Source organism: Zeugodacus cucurbitae, chromosome 4 (assembly GCF_028554725.1).
Source record: "Zeugodacus cucurbitae isolate PBARC_wt_2022May chromosome 4, idZeuCucr1.2, whole genome shotgun sequence".
In the NCBI taxonomy this organism is placed as follows: Eukaryota; Metazoa; Arthropoda; class Insecta; order Diptera; family Tephritidae; genus Zeugodacus; species Zeugodacus cucurbitae.
Window position 1 is genome coordinate 30275427 of NC_071669.1, and position 15179 is coordinate 30290605.

General features: G+C 38.1%; 1 protein-coding gene across 1 annotated transcript; it reads right to left on the reverse strand.

Moving 5' to 3' along the window:
- Positions 1 to 774: 774 nt before the first annotated feature.
- Positions 775 to 1500, reverse strand: LOC105218414 (uncharacterized). Its single transcript, XM_011193975.3, has one exon. The coding sequence runs from the start codon at positions 1498 to 1500 to the stop codon at positions 775 to 777; it is 726 nt and encodes a 241-aa protein (XP_011192277.2).
- Positions 1501 to 15179: the final 13679 nt, after the last annotated feature.

Consider the following 15179-nt stretch of genomic DNA (forward strand, 5'->3'; position numbering starts at 1 on the left):
CATTACATTTGGTCGGCAAAGGATTTTTTAATTACTCTTAAGATCTCTTATTTTAAGGGGTTATATATGTTGATGTGAGGGAAAATTTTGATTTTCTGTAGAGGTATGAAGCCATATTTTTATTGAATATTTAGGTCTTGCGTAGTACAATGTCTAATCAGTAAAATCAGCTCAAGAACATACAAAATGCTAATAATTGTCAAAGTTATGACATTTTACGCAAAACGCGTTTTTTTCAAAAGGCTTGCCGTGTCTTCAATTCCAGTCCATTAGCACAACTGAATGCATAAAAACAAACAAATTTCGTTAGTATAGTTGGTAGGTGAAATTTCTCAATGTTTTTTTGAGAATCGAAAAGGTTGTGGGTGCGCGAATTAAATAAAAACTCCAATTACCTGTGTCGCGAAAAGTAAATTATTCCGTGAAATTAAAGATAGCGTGCGTCCAGTTCAACGTGTATATTACGAGAGACTTCTTTATTCTCTTTTTTGTGATCACTTAGTCTAAAACTTAAAGTAACGGTATTATAAATATGTATTTTAAAGGGGTAAGTATAATTTTGGCGCAATTTCGTTAAATGAAGTAATAGATTAAGGTAAGTAATAGAATAATGTAATATAAATGTATTATTAGGGTAAGTATGATTTTTATAATTCAATATTTTAATTCAATTTCTTATATTCCAATACAATTCATTTTCTTATTTTAAGTTTTAGGTTTTTACAATTATGTGTATATATGTCGCTTGACGCAACACCGGCCACCTTGACAGGATCAGGTTCCTTCAATATCCATTGGAAGCAAGGCCAGTTTGTGGATGGGGCGCTTAATTGTGCCCGTCTTGGTCGCCACTTCTGCGACTCGCACTTTGCCGTCTTGCCCTTCGACGGTTGCGACGACGCGTCCGAGGACCCACTGCTGTGGTGGCACGTTGTCCTCGTGGACGAGTACGAGGTCGTTGAGCTGCATATTGCATGTGGGGTGCAGCCATTTGTTCCGCTCCTGAAGGCCCGTCAGGTATACTTTGGACCACTGTCGCCAAAACTGTTGCTTGAGACAGCAAACAAGTTGCCATCTCTCGCAACAACGAACTGGGTCCACTGGCACCTTCTCTGGGGGTAGTGCTCGCAGGGAGCACCCAATTAGTAGATGCGCTGGGGTTAATGCCTCGCCGTCGTTGGGGTCCTGGCCCAACGGTGTTAGGGGCCGAGAGTTGAGGATGGCCTCCACTTCGGCCAACAGTGTTGCTAGCTCCTCTGCGGTGAGTAGCGCGTTGCCTATTACGCGAACGATGTGGTGTTTGGCGGATTTCACCGCGGCTTCCCATAATCCTCCGAAGTGCGGCGCCCTCGGAGGTATAAAGATGAAGTTGCACCCTTCGTCTGCGGCGAATCTCTTCAATTCTGGAGCCTGGGCCAGAAATGATTCCTTCAGCTCGCGCAGCTTGCGGTCGGCGCCGACGAAATTGGTGGCGTTGTCGCTGAATATCTTCGTCGGCATTCCTCGGCGTCCAATGAACCTTTTTAGGGCGAAAATGAGTGAATTAGAAGAAAGGTCCGAAACTACTTCTAAATGTACTGCTTTTGAAGTGAAGCAAACGAAAACTGCAATATATGTTTAGACGGGGGGTCGACCGCGTATTTTTAGAGTTGTATATATCGGACCACAAAAATCTACGCCACATATAAGAAAGGGTCGTAGTGCTCGAAGTCTTTCGGCTGGCAAATTTCCCATAATTTGGTTTTGCAACTTCGGCTTGTAATGAAAACAATGTATACAGTTTCTTACGGTTCTACTGCAAGCTTCTCGGGCATTAATTAGCCATATGCGTTCTCGAAGAAGCGCAACCAACGCTTTAGCCCCAGCGTGGTGATTTCGAATGTGCAGGTACCGTAAATATGTTATAACGAAGTGCGAATTTTTATTTAGTAATAGCGGAAATATGGCATCATATGGGAGAGGTGCATTTAATAGGCGACCTCCTACTCGGATTAATTTAAACGAAAGCGACATTTCCGAGTACTCATGCAAAAACGGGTTGAGTTTTTGCAAGTGTGCGGGTAGGGTGGTACCTTTATGCAATTTTTGAATAACATCCGAAAACTCTGAATGTTGGACCACCTGTGCAATTTTTAAAAAACTCAAGTTCAATTCATCTGAAGTCAGATCATTGCCCATGGAGGATTTTGATGGTCGTCTGATCCATCGTAATATATATGCGACCACACGAAGCAATTTTTTGTGAGAAGAGAATTTTTCAATAAGGTCCAATATTGAATTTTTCTCTGTGGTCGAATGTAGTGTGAATGCATTTTTCTTCTTCTCCAATGCTTCGTCTTCTGGTGAGAGCTGGAAGTGGGTATTGATTGGCCATAATGCAGGGTCTTCTAGGAGGAACTGTGGACCGTCAAACCATATCGAATTATTCAATTCGTCCACGTTACAACCTCGAGACACTTGATCCGCAGGATTTTGTTTTGTTGGCACATGCCGCCAATGTACTTTGTCAGTTAACTCTTGGATTTCGGACACTCTATTTGCGACGAAGGTTTGTAATGAGGATGGATGCGTTTTGATCCAATGTAAAACAATTTCAGAGTCTGTCCAAAATGTAATACTTTCGAAATGTCGACTCAACATAGGCGCTACTTTTGACCATAATTTTGAAAGAAGAGCTGCCGAGAGCTCGAGACGCGGAAGAGACTTGGTCTTCAGCGGAGCCACTCTAGACTTTGCAGTAAGCAGCATACATTTAATACCACTAGCAGATTGGCCTCGTATATATATGCAGCATCCATATGCCCTTATTGAGGCATCGGCGAAGCCATGTTTACATAACGAGGAATGCTGATTGATGAGAGCTGCAGTAGGTTGGCTTTGAAGTTCTGCCAGCTAGTGTCAAGGCGCAATGGAATCGACTCATCCCAATCCAGTTTTTGAATCCAAAGCTCTTGCAATAAGATTTTTGCTTTGGTAACTAGAGGGGCTAGTAATCCAAGAGGATCAAAAAGACGAGCAGAAACTGATAATATGTTTCGTTTAGTGGCTCGAAGATCATTAAAATTGTCATCTAAGACGAATCGAAACAAGTCCTCTTTCGGCAACCAATGGATTCCTAACGTTTTAGTGGAATTGTTGTCATTAAAGCTTAATGACTTTTCAGTATAATCACTGTCGAAAAATTTAGGGTGGTTCGCAAACCATTTCGTTAAGGTGAATCCGGCCGATTGTAATATTTTAATTACCTCACTTCTTAAAAGAGACTCGAAATTTTCGGATCCTGTTAATAAATCATCAACATAAAAGTCTCTTTTAATGGCCAATGAACCGAGTGGATATTTACTTGTATTGGCATCACTGAGCATTTGCAAACACCGTGTTGCGAGAAATGGAGCAGACGCAGTGCCGTAAGTGACGGTGTTAAGTCGAAAAATTTGTATTTGCTCTGAAGGATGCTCTCTCCACACTATGAGTTGACAATTTCTGTCTTCTTCATGCATAATAATTTGTCGGTACATTTTAGTAATGTCCGCTGTGAGTGCATACTTATGTAAGCGAAAACGTAGAAGAGTTGAGTATAATTCTTCTTGGATGGTTGGACCTACCATCAAAAGTTCATTCAATGCTACTTGAGATGAAGATCGGCTCGAAGCGTTAAAGACAACACGTAATTTGGTTGTAGTGCTTTCGGGCCTTAAAACGCATTGATGCGGAATGAAGTAGTGTGGCTCACTCGGGATCTTATTGTTTGTTGGGCTCATGTGTCCCAGTGCTCTGTATTCATTCATAAAGTCCAGATACATTTTACGAAGTTCTGGATCTTTTAATGTCCTTCTCTCCAGGGCCTGAAACCGCCGAACTGCGGTTTCATATGAGTGACCGAGTAACTTACGGTCAGCTTTAAACGGCATTCTGACTTGAAGCCATCCTGATGGTAATACTTGAGTTGTATTAACGAAAAAATTTTCACACTCTTGTTGCTCTGGTGTGAATCTATTGCCATTTGATTCTGAAGGTAATTCTTCTAAAGCCCAAAATTTTTGGACTACTGAATCTATTGACGTTAAGTCTTCTTCAGCTTGGCATAATGTGCTTTGTATTTTGGGAGGAGAACTTAAATTGCCGGCGTATTTGCCAGATACAATCCACCCTAATAGCGTCTTTTGAAAAGTTGGTTGATTTGGACCATTTTTAATTTGGCCAACAGCTAAAAGCTCGAAAAATATTTCTGCACCCAATAGGATGTCAACTTTTTTACATTTGTGGAATTCTGGATCCGCCAATTCAATATTGTGCGGTATTTTCCAGCCATTAACATTGATGTTATGGTCTGGATGATTAGCCGAAATGCTACGCATTATCCAGAATTCCGCCGAAAATTCATAGATATTTATCCGCGACTTAACAAACGCGTTTAATTTCGCCCCCACTTTCGTATTGGAATTGCCGATTCCAATTACGCTCAATGTTTTGTGTTGGCGTCGAATCCGCAACTTCTGCGCCAAATCCTCCGTCATAAAGTTGACCTGGGATCCTGAGTCCAGCAACTCTCTCGCAGGCAGGTACTCTCCACAACTGGTCCTCACTTGAATAACTGCTGTTGCCAACATGATCCGATCCGGCATACTCGCTGTATGCATGGCATGAGTGGTTGATGGTTGCGGATGAGGTGCAGCGGGGAAGGAAACCGGATACTGGTGCAACAATGTGTGTATCTGTCCGCTCTGCACTTGGATACAGTATGCCCCTTACGCAAGCAATTTATGCATAAGGGCACCGATTTCACAAACTCGAACCTCTGCTGCACCGGAAGCGCCTTGAAAGTGGGGCAGGCAGTCAAATAATGGTCCTTAGATTTGCACTGCTGACAAAGAGGCTGCCTCGTATTAGCTGCAACTAGCGCCGATTTGGTCCTATCCATATGTTGTTGTTTCCCATGGCTCGCACTGGCTGTTGGTATGGGCTTCGTCCTTGAATGTGAGGCTCCTTTCGCTGATAATTGCTGGTATCGTCTATTTAAGGTGGCTTCGCAGTCCTTCCACAGTGGCAGCTTGTCGTAGTCCAGCTGTTCTTCCCATTTGGATCGGGTGGCAGAATCGACCTTTGTCATCACTATGTGTATAATTATCGCGTTTGTTATCTGCTTCTCATCGCCCAGCGATAGCAATGAGTCGTATACTGCAGACACTTCGTCAATCATTGATCGCAATGACGGCGCGGATGGCTTTGGGATGGTTGGCAGCTCAAAAAGTTTAGATATTGTATTGAAAAATATCAAACATTTGTTATCATAAACTTTTTTGAGACTTGCCAACGCTTTCGGGTAATTTTCATCCGACATTTGGAACGCTTTCACTGTTCCCAAAGCCTCACCAGATAAACAATTAACCAAATGGTTAAATTTTTCGATATCTGGGATATTTGGATCATTATGAACCAAACTCTCAATCAAGCTCATGAAATTTTTAAATTCGGAATATTCTCCCTTGAATTTCGGCAGATTCATTTTTGGGAGCCGTGAGCTGTGAGAAGCTACGAATGATGTTTCGGCAATTGACGTTCTATGTTTTGATAATATTGATTTAATTAGGGATTTCGTTTCTACGATTATATCCTCTAACTCCCCTCGGGCCATGTCATCTTCATCAATCTCTTCAATTTTAGATTGGCATTTCATTAATTTTTCACTATGTGAATTCAAGATGTCGAGCCGACATTCTAATTTAATAGGATCAAGTGACATAGTTTTTTCGAGAAGGCCCGTTTTAATGCGCAAAATGCTACTTTTCGCAACCGTTCTTTGACGTCTTAACGACTTTAAGCCCGTCAACTCCTTACTTGGAGACAGGTTAGCGATAGTTGGCTTTGGCTTGCTCATTTTGCTTTGTTTGAATTAAAATTAACGAAAAAGAAAATTTGGCAACAGAATAATTTCTGAAAATATTGGGAATCAATTCACGAAAACGAAAAAAAATATCGATTCCCAAATAACAAAAAGCCAAATCGAAAAAAATGCAAAATGAGCAATAGCACAATAGAATTAATTTGATGTACGAAAATCGATAAAAAATGCGAAAAACCGACCGATAAATTGTGAAAAATGATTCAGAAAAATTGCGAAAAAAAACTAATAATTTTAAATTATATATTTTATTTTATTTCTTTATTTAATAAATTATTTATTGCTTTATATTTAAGTAGAAAGGCTACCGCAATCCCAAAATCCCTTATTGTTTCACTTCAACTTTGTACATTTAGATATAAATATACGTGGAATTCAAATATATAATATGTATATATGTATATATTGTTATATCTATATGTATTTAAGTCAATATAGTGAAAAAGGGAGAGCCAAAAACTGAAAGTGTGCACTTTTTTATTTATTGGAATTTTCTTTTGTTTGCACCACTTTCAATAATCCGCACTCGTTACCTGTTGTGAATGCGTAGGCGATTTGCCTGCGTTCACTTCCCTTTGGCAGATGATGCAGCGGCAGCTCATTCCCACGAAGCGTAAGTAGTGTTGTGGATGCAGCGTCGGTAGCCGGTGTAGCAGCAGCGATGACGTTGGCGTAGCAGTGGTGAATGTAGCAGCAGTGATGACGTTGGCGTTGACGTCGCAGCGGCGATGGTGGTGACGTAGTAGCAGCAGCAAGGATGATGGCGCAGCAGCAGCAGCGAGGATGGATATGACGTAGGTTTTTTTAAACAGTAAATTCTAACTGATCACCGCACAGTAAATTTGGTACGTATATTTATTATTATTTTTTTTTAAACGGTGTTGTACCTCTACACCGGCACTTTTTCCTTAACGGATTTAGCGGCACCGGATATTTTAGCGGTTTTAGAGTTTACGGCACTAAAAGCGGTATTTTATAAAAAATATATGCTTGTATGTCGTATAGATTTATATATATGTTTTTTGTTACACTTTAGCCGATTATTTAGGACACTCACTGTACCTTTTCTCTTTTCGCACGTTTTTTGGTTACACTCTTTTGTTTGGTTGTCACTTTGAGCACTTGTACATATGTACCTCTTTGTTTCTATTTTTTTGTAGGTTTAGGAAGTAGAGGTAAGTATATAGTATTAGCATATGCACATTTCAATTTCAGCACACAGTTCTTTTTACGTATAGGTAAGTATTTTTATTATATTCTTTATAATTGTTGTTCTTATTTATTTTATTTTATTTTATTTTCTTTTTCAGGTATTAGGTAAACGCGTACATATGTTTGTACGTATATTCAAACAAATTTTTTGCTCACTCCACTAGTTTATATGTATGTATGTATATATGTATATTTTTATAGCATATAATTATTCTTATTCGTTTCTTTCTTTCTCTTTATAGACGTGTTTGTATATTTGTCACCGTGTTTAACACTTAACTCGCTGGGTGTACTTACATAAGTAGACACAAACACCTGTTTTTTATTTTGTTTTTATATGTACATTTTGCCACCGTACACTTTATTCACATATATATGTATTAATAACTTTGCATATCATTACTGCACTGCACTGTCGACACATGCACTTTATATACCGATTATCTGTATATACATATGTATATATTTGTACTTTAGTCGTTTTAGGTTTAATTATGTTCACCACACTTCTCACACTTCACTATGTAGCAAATTGTTTGCTATTTACTTTGTGCATTATTATATTTTAATCTCTTATGTTTTTTATGTTTAGTTTTATTTTGTTAATAATTTTCCTTTTATTTAGGATCACTGCACTTTAGCAGCACCTTCACTTTAAGTTTTTTGTAAGTGTATATATATATATATATATATATATGTGTTTCAATATATAACACAAATGTTATATTTATTGTATTTTATTTTTTCACTATCACTTTCACTGGGCCGAAAGCCGAAAACCGAGAACCGAAAAGAATTTACAGCAGGTAATTGGTAACGAGAAATAATAATTAATACACTATTAATTGTTTGCACTTTTTAAGTGTATTTAAGTTTTAAAGTTTTTTTTTTAATTTTTTAATTTTTTTTTTAATTAACGCACAAGTCCCTGCTCGGGCGTCATGAAATTTCTCAATGTTTTTTTGAGAATCGAAAAGGTTGGGGGTGCGCGAATTAAATAAAAACTCCAATTACCTGTGTCGCGAAAAGTAAATTATTCCGTGAAATTAAAGATAGCGTGCGTTCAGTTCAACGTGTATATTACGAGAGACTTCTTTATTCTCTTTTTTGTGATCACTTAGTCTAAAACTTAAAGTAACGGTATTATAAATATGTATTTTAAAGGGGTAAGTATAATTTTGGCGCAATTTCGTTAAATGAAGTAATAGATTAAGGTAAGTAATAGAATAATGTAATATAAATGTATTATTAGGGTAAGTATGATTTTTATAATTCAATATTTTAATTCAATTTCTTATATTCCAATACAATTCATTTTCTTATTTTAAGTTTTAGGTTTTTACAATTATGTGTATATATGTCACTTGACGCAACAGTAGGAATGCAGTCCTTCTGGGGTCAATTGGCGCTAGATGCGCTGGGTCTCCTCATCGGAAGGCCTTCTGTATGCCAAGCACTTCCGCTTGGAAGATACTGGCTGCGTTTGGTAGATGGATAGAGAGAGATATGTCCAGATCCTTGGAGTATACCCCCGTACCTACTCCACAGTCCATTTTGGAACCGTCGATGTAGATTGAGATTTATTCTCCTCTATTTCTAAACCTCTTCTCCATTCACGTCTAGAGGGTCACCTCACCTGAAAGTCGATATTGAAGTCCAACTTTGGGAGGATCTTGTCTGATTTGTTTAAATTGTTAATAAAAGTGGTTCAGGCCCATAACTTTTCTGGTTCCAACCACCTAATTCATTTATTCTTATAGCAGAAAATGTTGCTACATCCACAAGGCTATATTTGGTTTAAGGCCCCGGTTTCTGCTTATTATTCTCTTGCAGGTACAGTGGGCCACATATGCTTTTTTTATTCTGTTTTCAATATTAATTTGGTATCCATCTGCACCCCTAGGTACTTAGCTGTCGAGGACAGAGGCATTGTTGCACCGTAGAGTGAGGGAAGAATAAATTGTGGTATCTTGGTTTTATTCGTGAATAGCATCAGGTCTGTTTGGTTTACACTTAAGCCTGCGGATACTGAAGCACTCATTATCGTCTCCTGACTGGAGGCGAGGAGGGCGTCTTCATCGGATTCCGATACGTTGTTTCCGTAGTCCCTGTTACAGTTGCTATGGTCGTCAAAGTGTCTGTTGTTTTTGTTTTATTATTTTCTTCTAGGTTCATATTTGGTCCCACGAGTAAGCCGGAAGGGGTTGGTCAATCGCCCGAAGAGCCGGTATACAGAGAGAAGGCATTAGATACCTCACACCTCGCCTGGGCATCGTAGCGGACCGTTCGCGATCAGCAATTCAATACCGCCCGCTGACCATTCAGCCCTCGGCACGGCTACTTCGACACCTTGGCTTAGGGTGGGTTGGTGCGGTTATCCTCACACTTTCCACAACAAGAGATGGATGTAAAACTAAAAGGTTTATTCATCCACACCCTCTTTCTAAGAATTATGAGGTTTCCCTCTTAGTTCGTAAGAGCAATGAGAGTTCCCATTTGGCATGCTCACATTTCTATTACCTAAGCCCCTTCGCCACGACATGGGACTTGTCCATTAAAATTAGAAAAAAAATTCTGCAAACTGGGAAAATTTTCTCAAAAAGGCTACTTTTTTCATCTGATATATTGGTATTGAAAAATAACATGAAAATTCAAACGAAAAAATTAAATCATTCAAGGACACGGCAAATAAATTACGATCAATTTAAAAAAAAAAATAATAATAATTAAATCGGTTGAAAACTCCTTCGGCAATCCAAGTCACCGCAACAACGTTTTCGCGAAAACATGATTTCGAGATAAATGCGTTTAAAGTTTTAAGTACCATTTTGTCTAGAGTAGCGGAGCAAGATGAAAAACGCTTTAACTTCGTTTCTACTACTGGTCTACTAAAACAATTATCGCTCGTTCAAATTAGTGTCCTATTTTTATACTCTCGCAACAAATGTTGCTAAAGAGAGTATTATAGTTTTGTTCACATAACGGTTGTTTGTAACACCCAAAACTAAACGAGTTAGATATAGGGTTATATATACCAAAGTGATCAGGGTGAAGAGTGGAGTTAAAATCCGAATGTCTGTCTGTCCGTCCGTCCGTCTGTGTAAGCTGTAACTTGAGTAAAAATTAAGATATCTTGATGAAACTTGGCACCATAGGAAGGTTGCTTTCGAAAATGAGCAAAATCGGACCACTGCCACGCCCACAAAATGGCGAAAACCGAAAACACATAAAGTGCCATAACTAAGCCATAAATAAAGCTATGGAAATAAAATTTGGTATGAAGGATCGTACTATGAAGGGGCATATTTGGATGTAATTTTTTTGGGGAAGTGGGCGTGGACCCGCCCCCTACTAAGTTTTTTATACATATCTCGCAAACCAATAGAGCTATATAAACCAAACTTTCTGCAGTCGTTTTTTTAGCCACTTCCTAATACAGTCCAAAAATGAAAGAAATCGGATCATAACCGAATCATATCGGTTTTTAAGGCCCCATATATCGAACACGAAGACCTCGGTGCTTCTAGTCTAATATTATGATTTCCAACTTTCAATGGACTTTATACAATAATATGACGAATATGTGGGTCAAATTGTGTATTATATAATATAAATAAAGTTAAATAAATAAATTGCGAGAGTATAAAATGTTCGGTTACACTCGAACTTAGCCCTTTCTTACTTGTTTGCTATTCTATTATACTTTTAATATGTTTAGTGTGACATAATCACATAAACCTGTAGAGTATCCAATATTTGTTAAATGTTTAAATTGATATTAAATCTTAATATATAAAAATCACGTGTCACGTTGTTTGTTTTCGATGGACTCCTAAACTACTGAACTGATTTTAATGAAATATTTAACACTGTGTGCAGTTTGGTCCAACTTGAAAGATAGAATAGTTTATAACTCTCTTTATAGTCGCATTATTTATTTATTGCAAATTATTTGTATATTATTAGCAAAGAGCTATCCACCAGTTGGTGGCGCTAAGTGCGGTATGTTACAGTAGATGGCGCTACATTTCTTTCTAAATTTTCATGGATTTAGGCTGTCATAACAAAAGCTGCCACTTGCTAAAAACATTAAATGAAAATGCGTTGTTTGAAGTTTATATTATTTGTGGTAAAGTTATACGAATCTATGACTTCCAATATTCTAAATTTAAGAAAAAATCACATACAATCCGTGAAATAAATAAAGTTATGTACATATGTATGGTCAGACAAATAAGCAATGCTGCCACTCTTTTCCAGTAAATCTTCCTCGAATTTGGGAGATTTCAGAGGAATTTAGGAAATCGCAGAGTTGATTTCTGCATGTATTTCCTAAATGCAAAAAAAAATTCATTTATTTGCATTTAGGTATAGAATTTTGTATGGCTAATGCCCGGTTTCACAGTCCATACTTAAGTTGTGCCTAAATAAAATCTTAGCTAAGTATTGTTGCAAACTGAGTAGTCGTTTGCGTATCACAGTCAATGCTTAATTTCTATAAAATTTTATTATGATATATGGCAACGTTATGGGCAACATATGTTTTACAAATGTCATTCATAAAAATATGTTTGAAGTATTTAAATTATAACATACAATAAATAAATTTGCGAGGAAAATTATATCAAAAATTGATGAAAACAACAAAAGAACCCCAAATTTCATCATTAGCGAGTCGGAGCACCTATGGGAACTGAAGGAAAAGTATAAGCTGTTATTGAGTGCAAACGAACGGACACTTGCCCTACGCTACGAAAGATGTCGCTGAAAATTCAAAACAAAAATCAGCTGTTATTTAAGCATTGCTTAAGCCTCCCAAATTAAATGTTACATGTTATCAACTAACAATTTTGTAATTAAGTTATTTGTTAAAAACTTGAATATAAAATCAAAAATTAACTATTTTATGAACATTATCATAACATTATCAACTCTACGAAAATTTTCATCAATAATTTTAAAAATTTTGACCTAAGGTTCAAATCTCAATCCCGTGGATTTTTATACCGGATATATACTAAGGTTTCCGTCTTTATTCATAAATAATAATTTCACTGTAGTGAATAGTTTACTACAACACAGCAAATCTAAAAGTGAGGAAATGTTCATTCTGAGAATTCGAATAATTCAAACCGATTTATCGTTTAAGTTCAAAATTTTACAGTTTCATATGTACATACATAGGTATGTATGTGTCATGTTAGCGTGTTGGAGAGCCATCTTCTTTATTTGTTTACACGCTACACAACAAAACAAAGAACGAACTTCGCCAAAAATATTTAAATTGATCAGAGACGTTATTCCCTGAATATATTAACATTCCATTCAAGTACATACATAGGTATGTATGTGTCATGTTAGCGTGTTGGAGAGCCATCTTCTTTATTTGTTTACACGCTACACAACAAAACAAAGAACGAACTTCGCCAAAAATATTTAAATTGATCAGAGACGTTATTCCCTGAATATATTAACATTCCATTCAAATAAATGGCCTTGAACGGAGTTCAAAAAGCGTTTTAACTATTTCAAATAAAAATTGGGCGGGGCGAAGTTCGCCGTGTCAGCTAGTTTAATATATAATATTGTAACGAAAATGACACCAGAACAAACTAGAATTGACAATAGAAATCGATAACTTTCCAGATGTATCTAGACATCGATATTCGTAGTTGCCAGAATATTCGAGTGGCGATGTATCGCTTACAATCGACTATTTAAGGGCTGCCGGACTGGCAGCAACACACAGTTATAATTAGAGAGTTGCCGAGTAAAGTGTAAGAAGTTGTAAACTCGTATAACGAGTAATGAAGTGTTAAGTTCTTTGAATTAGAAATAAAGATGAGTGTATAGCCATTAAATAGTGAATTTTATTTGACAATCCAGTGATCGAACTCAGGGTAGAGTAAACAACAGATTTTGAAAATCCGTTACAATTGGTGTCAGAAGTGGGATTGACAAATAAAATTCCATAGGAGATAATGGTTAAGTTCAACGATTTAAAGATACCACCACTCAAAAAGGAGTTGGAACAACGGGGCTTAGCAACGAATGGGTTTAAAGCTGAATTACAAGCCCGTTTGCGAGAGGCAATGGAAGAAGAAAACATCAACGTGGATGAATTTGTTTTTGAATCGCTGTTAGAGGAATCGACAACGAAACATACTCCATGTTCATCAGGGGTAATGGACATGAACAAACTTTTGTCTGCAATATCGTCACAGCTCCAGGCGCTGTCATTAGAGATGACATCCCGGCAGCAATCATAGTTTGAAGCGCTGGACGCGCGTTGGTCAACGCGTATATAAGAACAGGACACACGCTTAATAACAAAGTTGTCCCAAATAATAAAGCAGACCGAGCACTTAACAACAACGTTGTCCCAAATAACAGGGCAGATATCAGCTCAAGTATCAGTACAGTTGAGAGAACAGGACGCACGTGTATCACAAGTGACTTCAGAAATACAGGAACTAAAAACGCAGATTTCAGAAGAGCAAGATAAAGTTAAAACTGATGTGGAAGAACTGAAGGATCGTCTCCGTGACCTGCAGCTAAATCGACCAATGGTGTCAACGAGTTCTGTCAAAGTCAAGACCCCATTATTTGACTGCACAACTCCGTTCCAGATTTTCAGCTCCAATTTGAAAAGACTTCAGTTACAAACAATTGGAGCGCGGAAGGCAAAGTCACTGCGTTATTCCTGGCTTTAAAGGAGCTGCTGCAGAAATTCTACAAACAATACCCAATTGCGAGTCAAGCAGTTACGAAGCGTTGATGGGTGCTGTAGAAAGACGGTATGGAAGTGAGCACCGGAGACAAATTTTCCAAATCGAACTGAAAAATCCCAAACAGAAAGCTAGTGAGTCTCTGCAAGAATTTGCTACGAAAGTGGAAAAGTTAGCTCACTTGGCTCATGCGCATAAGTCTGCAGAGTACATAGAGGAAAATCCACAGGTTTGTTAATGGATACGAGCTATACGCGCTATTCTGCACTAGCATGCCCAAAATTGACATTTGCAGTGTCCTTTGCTCTAACGCACGAAACTGCCTCCTTATTTAGCAACAGAACATTTAAAGCTGGTCGTGTAGAAATGGAAGAGCCTGCTTGGACGAAGAAATCTTTTGAATAAACGCATAAAATGTTGGAGAAATCTGGAGAAACACGTAAGAAATATGTGGTTAAATGTTTCAACTGGGGGGAAGGCAGCCATATTACACGTAATTGCAATATGGAATCGAATCGACCCAATTATCTAGCCGGACGCAAACGCAAAGCTGAAGAAGACCAACCAACTCTGAAAAGCAACCAATCGTTAAACTAAAGCGAGCCAGTCGGAAGGGCGCATGCTGGATCCCTCAAGTGAATGCCCTGTAATCTCTGTCTCTCAAATAAATAGAAATACGAACAACGTTACCGTTAGTAGATGCGTGGATGGTAAAAAGCGCATTCTGACTGGATACGGGAGCAACACATTCCATAATTCGATCGGATCTAGTTAACAAGGAAGTAAAACCACTAGCTGGTGCAAAGTTACGTACTGCAACTGGAGATGATGCTCAAGTTCTCGGGGAAGAAATGTGCGAAATTGTTATAGGAAAGATAGCCGCGTTACATAATTTTATAGTGGCAGACATCGTTGATGAAGTCATAATTGCAGTAGACTTTCTAGCTAATAAATGGATCGAACTAGACTTGGAAAAGAGAATAATGACTTATACCAATATGGAAGTGCCTCTTGTGTTTGGTTATAATGATAACAAATGCAACGTAAGACGAGTGTTAGTAACAGAAAATCAGAAGATTCCACCAAAATCAGAAGCAATTGTTTGTACAGAAATATATGGAGACTATGGGACGACCTGCTCAATGGCAGTGAAAGTACAACACCAGGAGATGGCGAACCCGATTCCCCAATCGATGACGATGGAATAGATGTTCCATTACCCGACCATGAAGAAATTCGAATAGCAATTACCAGCTTGAAGAACAACAAAGCGGCGGGGCCGATGGATTACCGGCCGAGCTATTCAAATACGGCGGCGAAGAACTGATAAGGTGCAT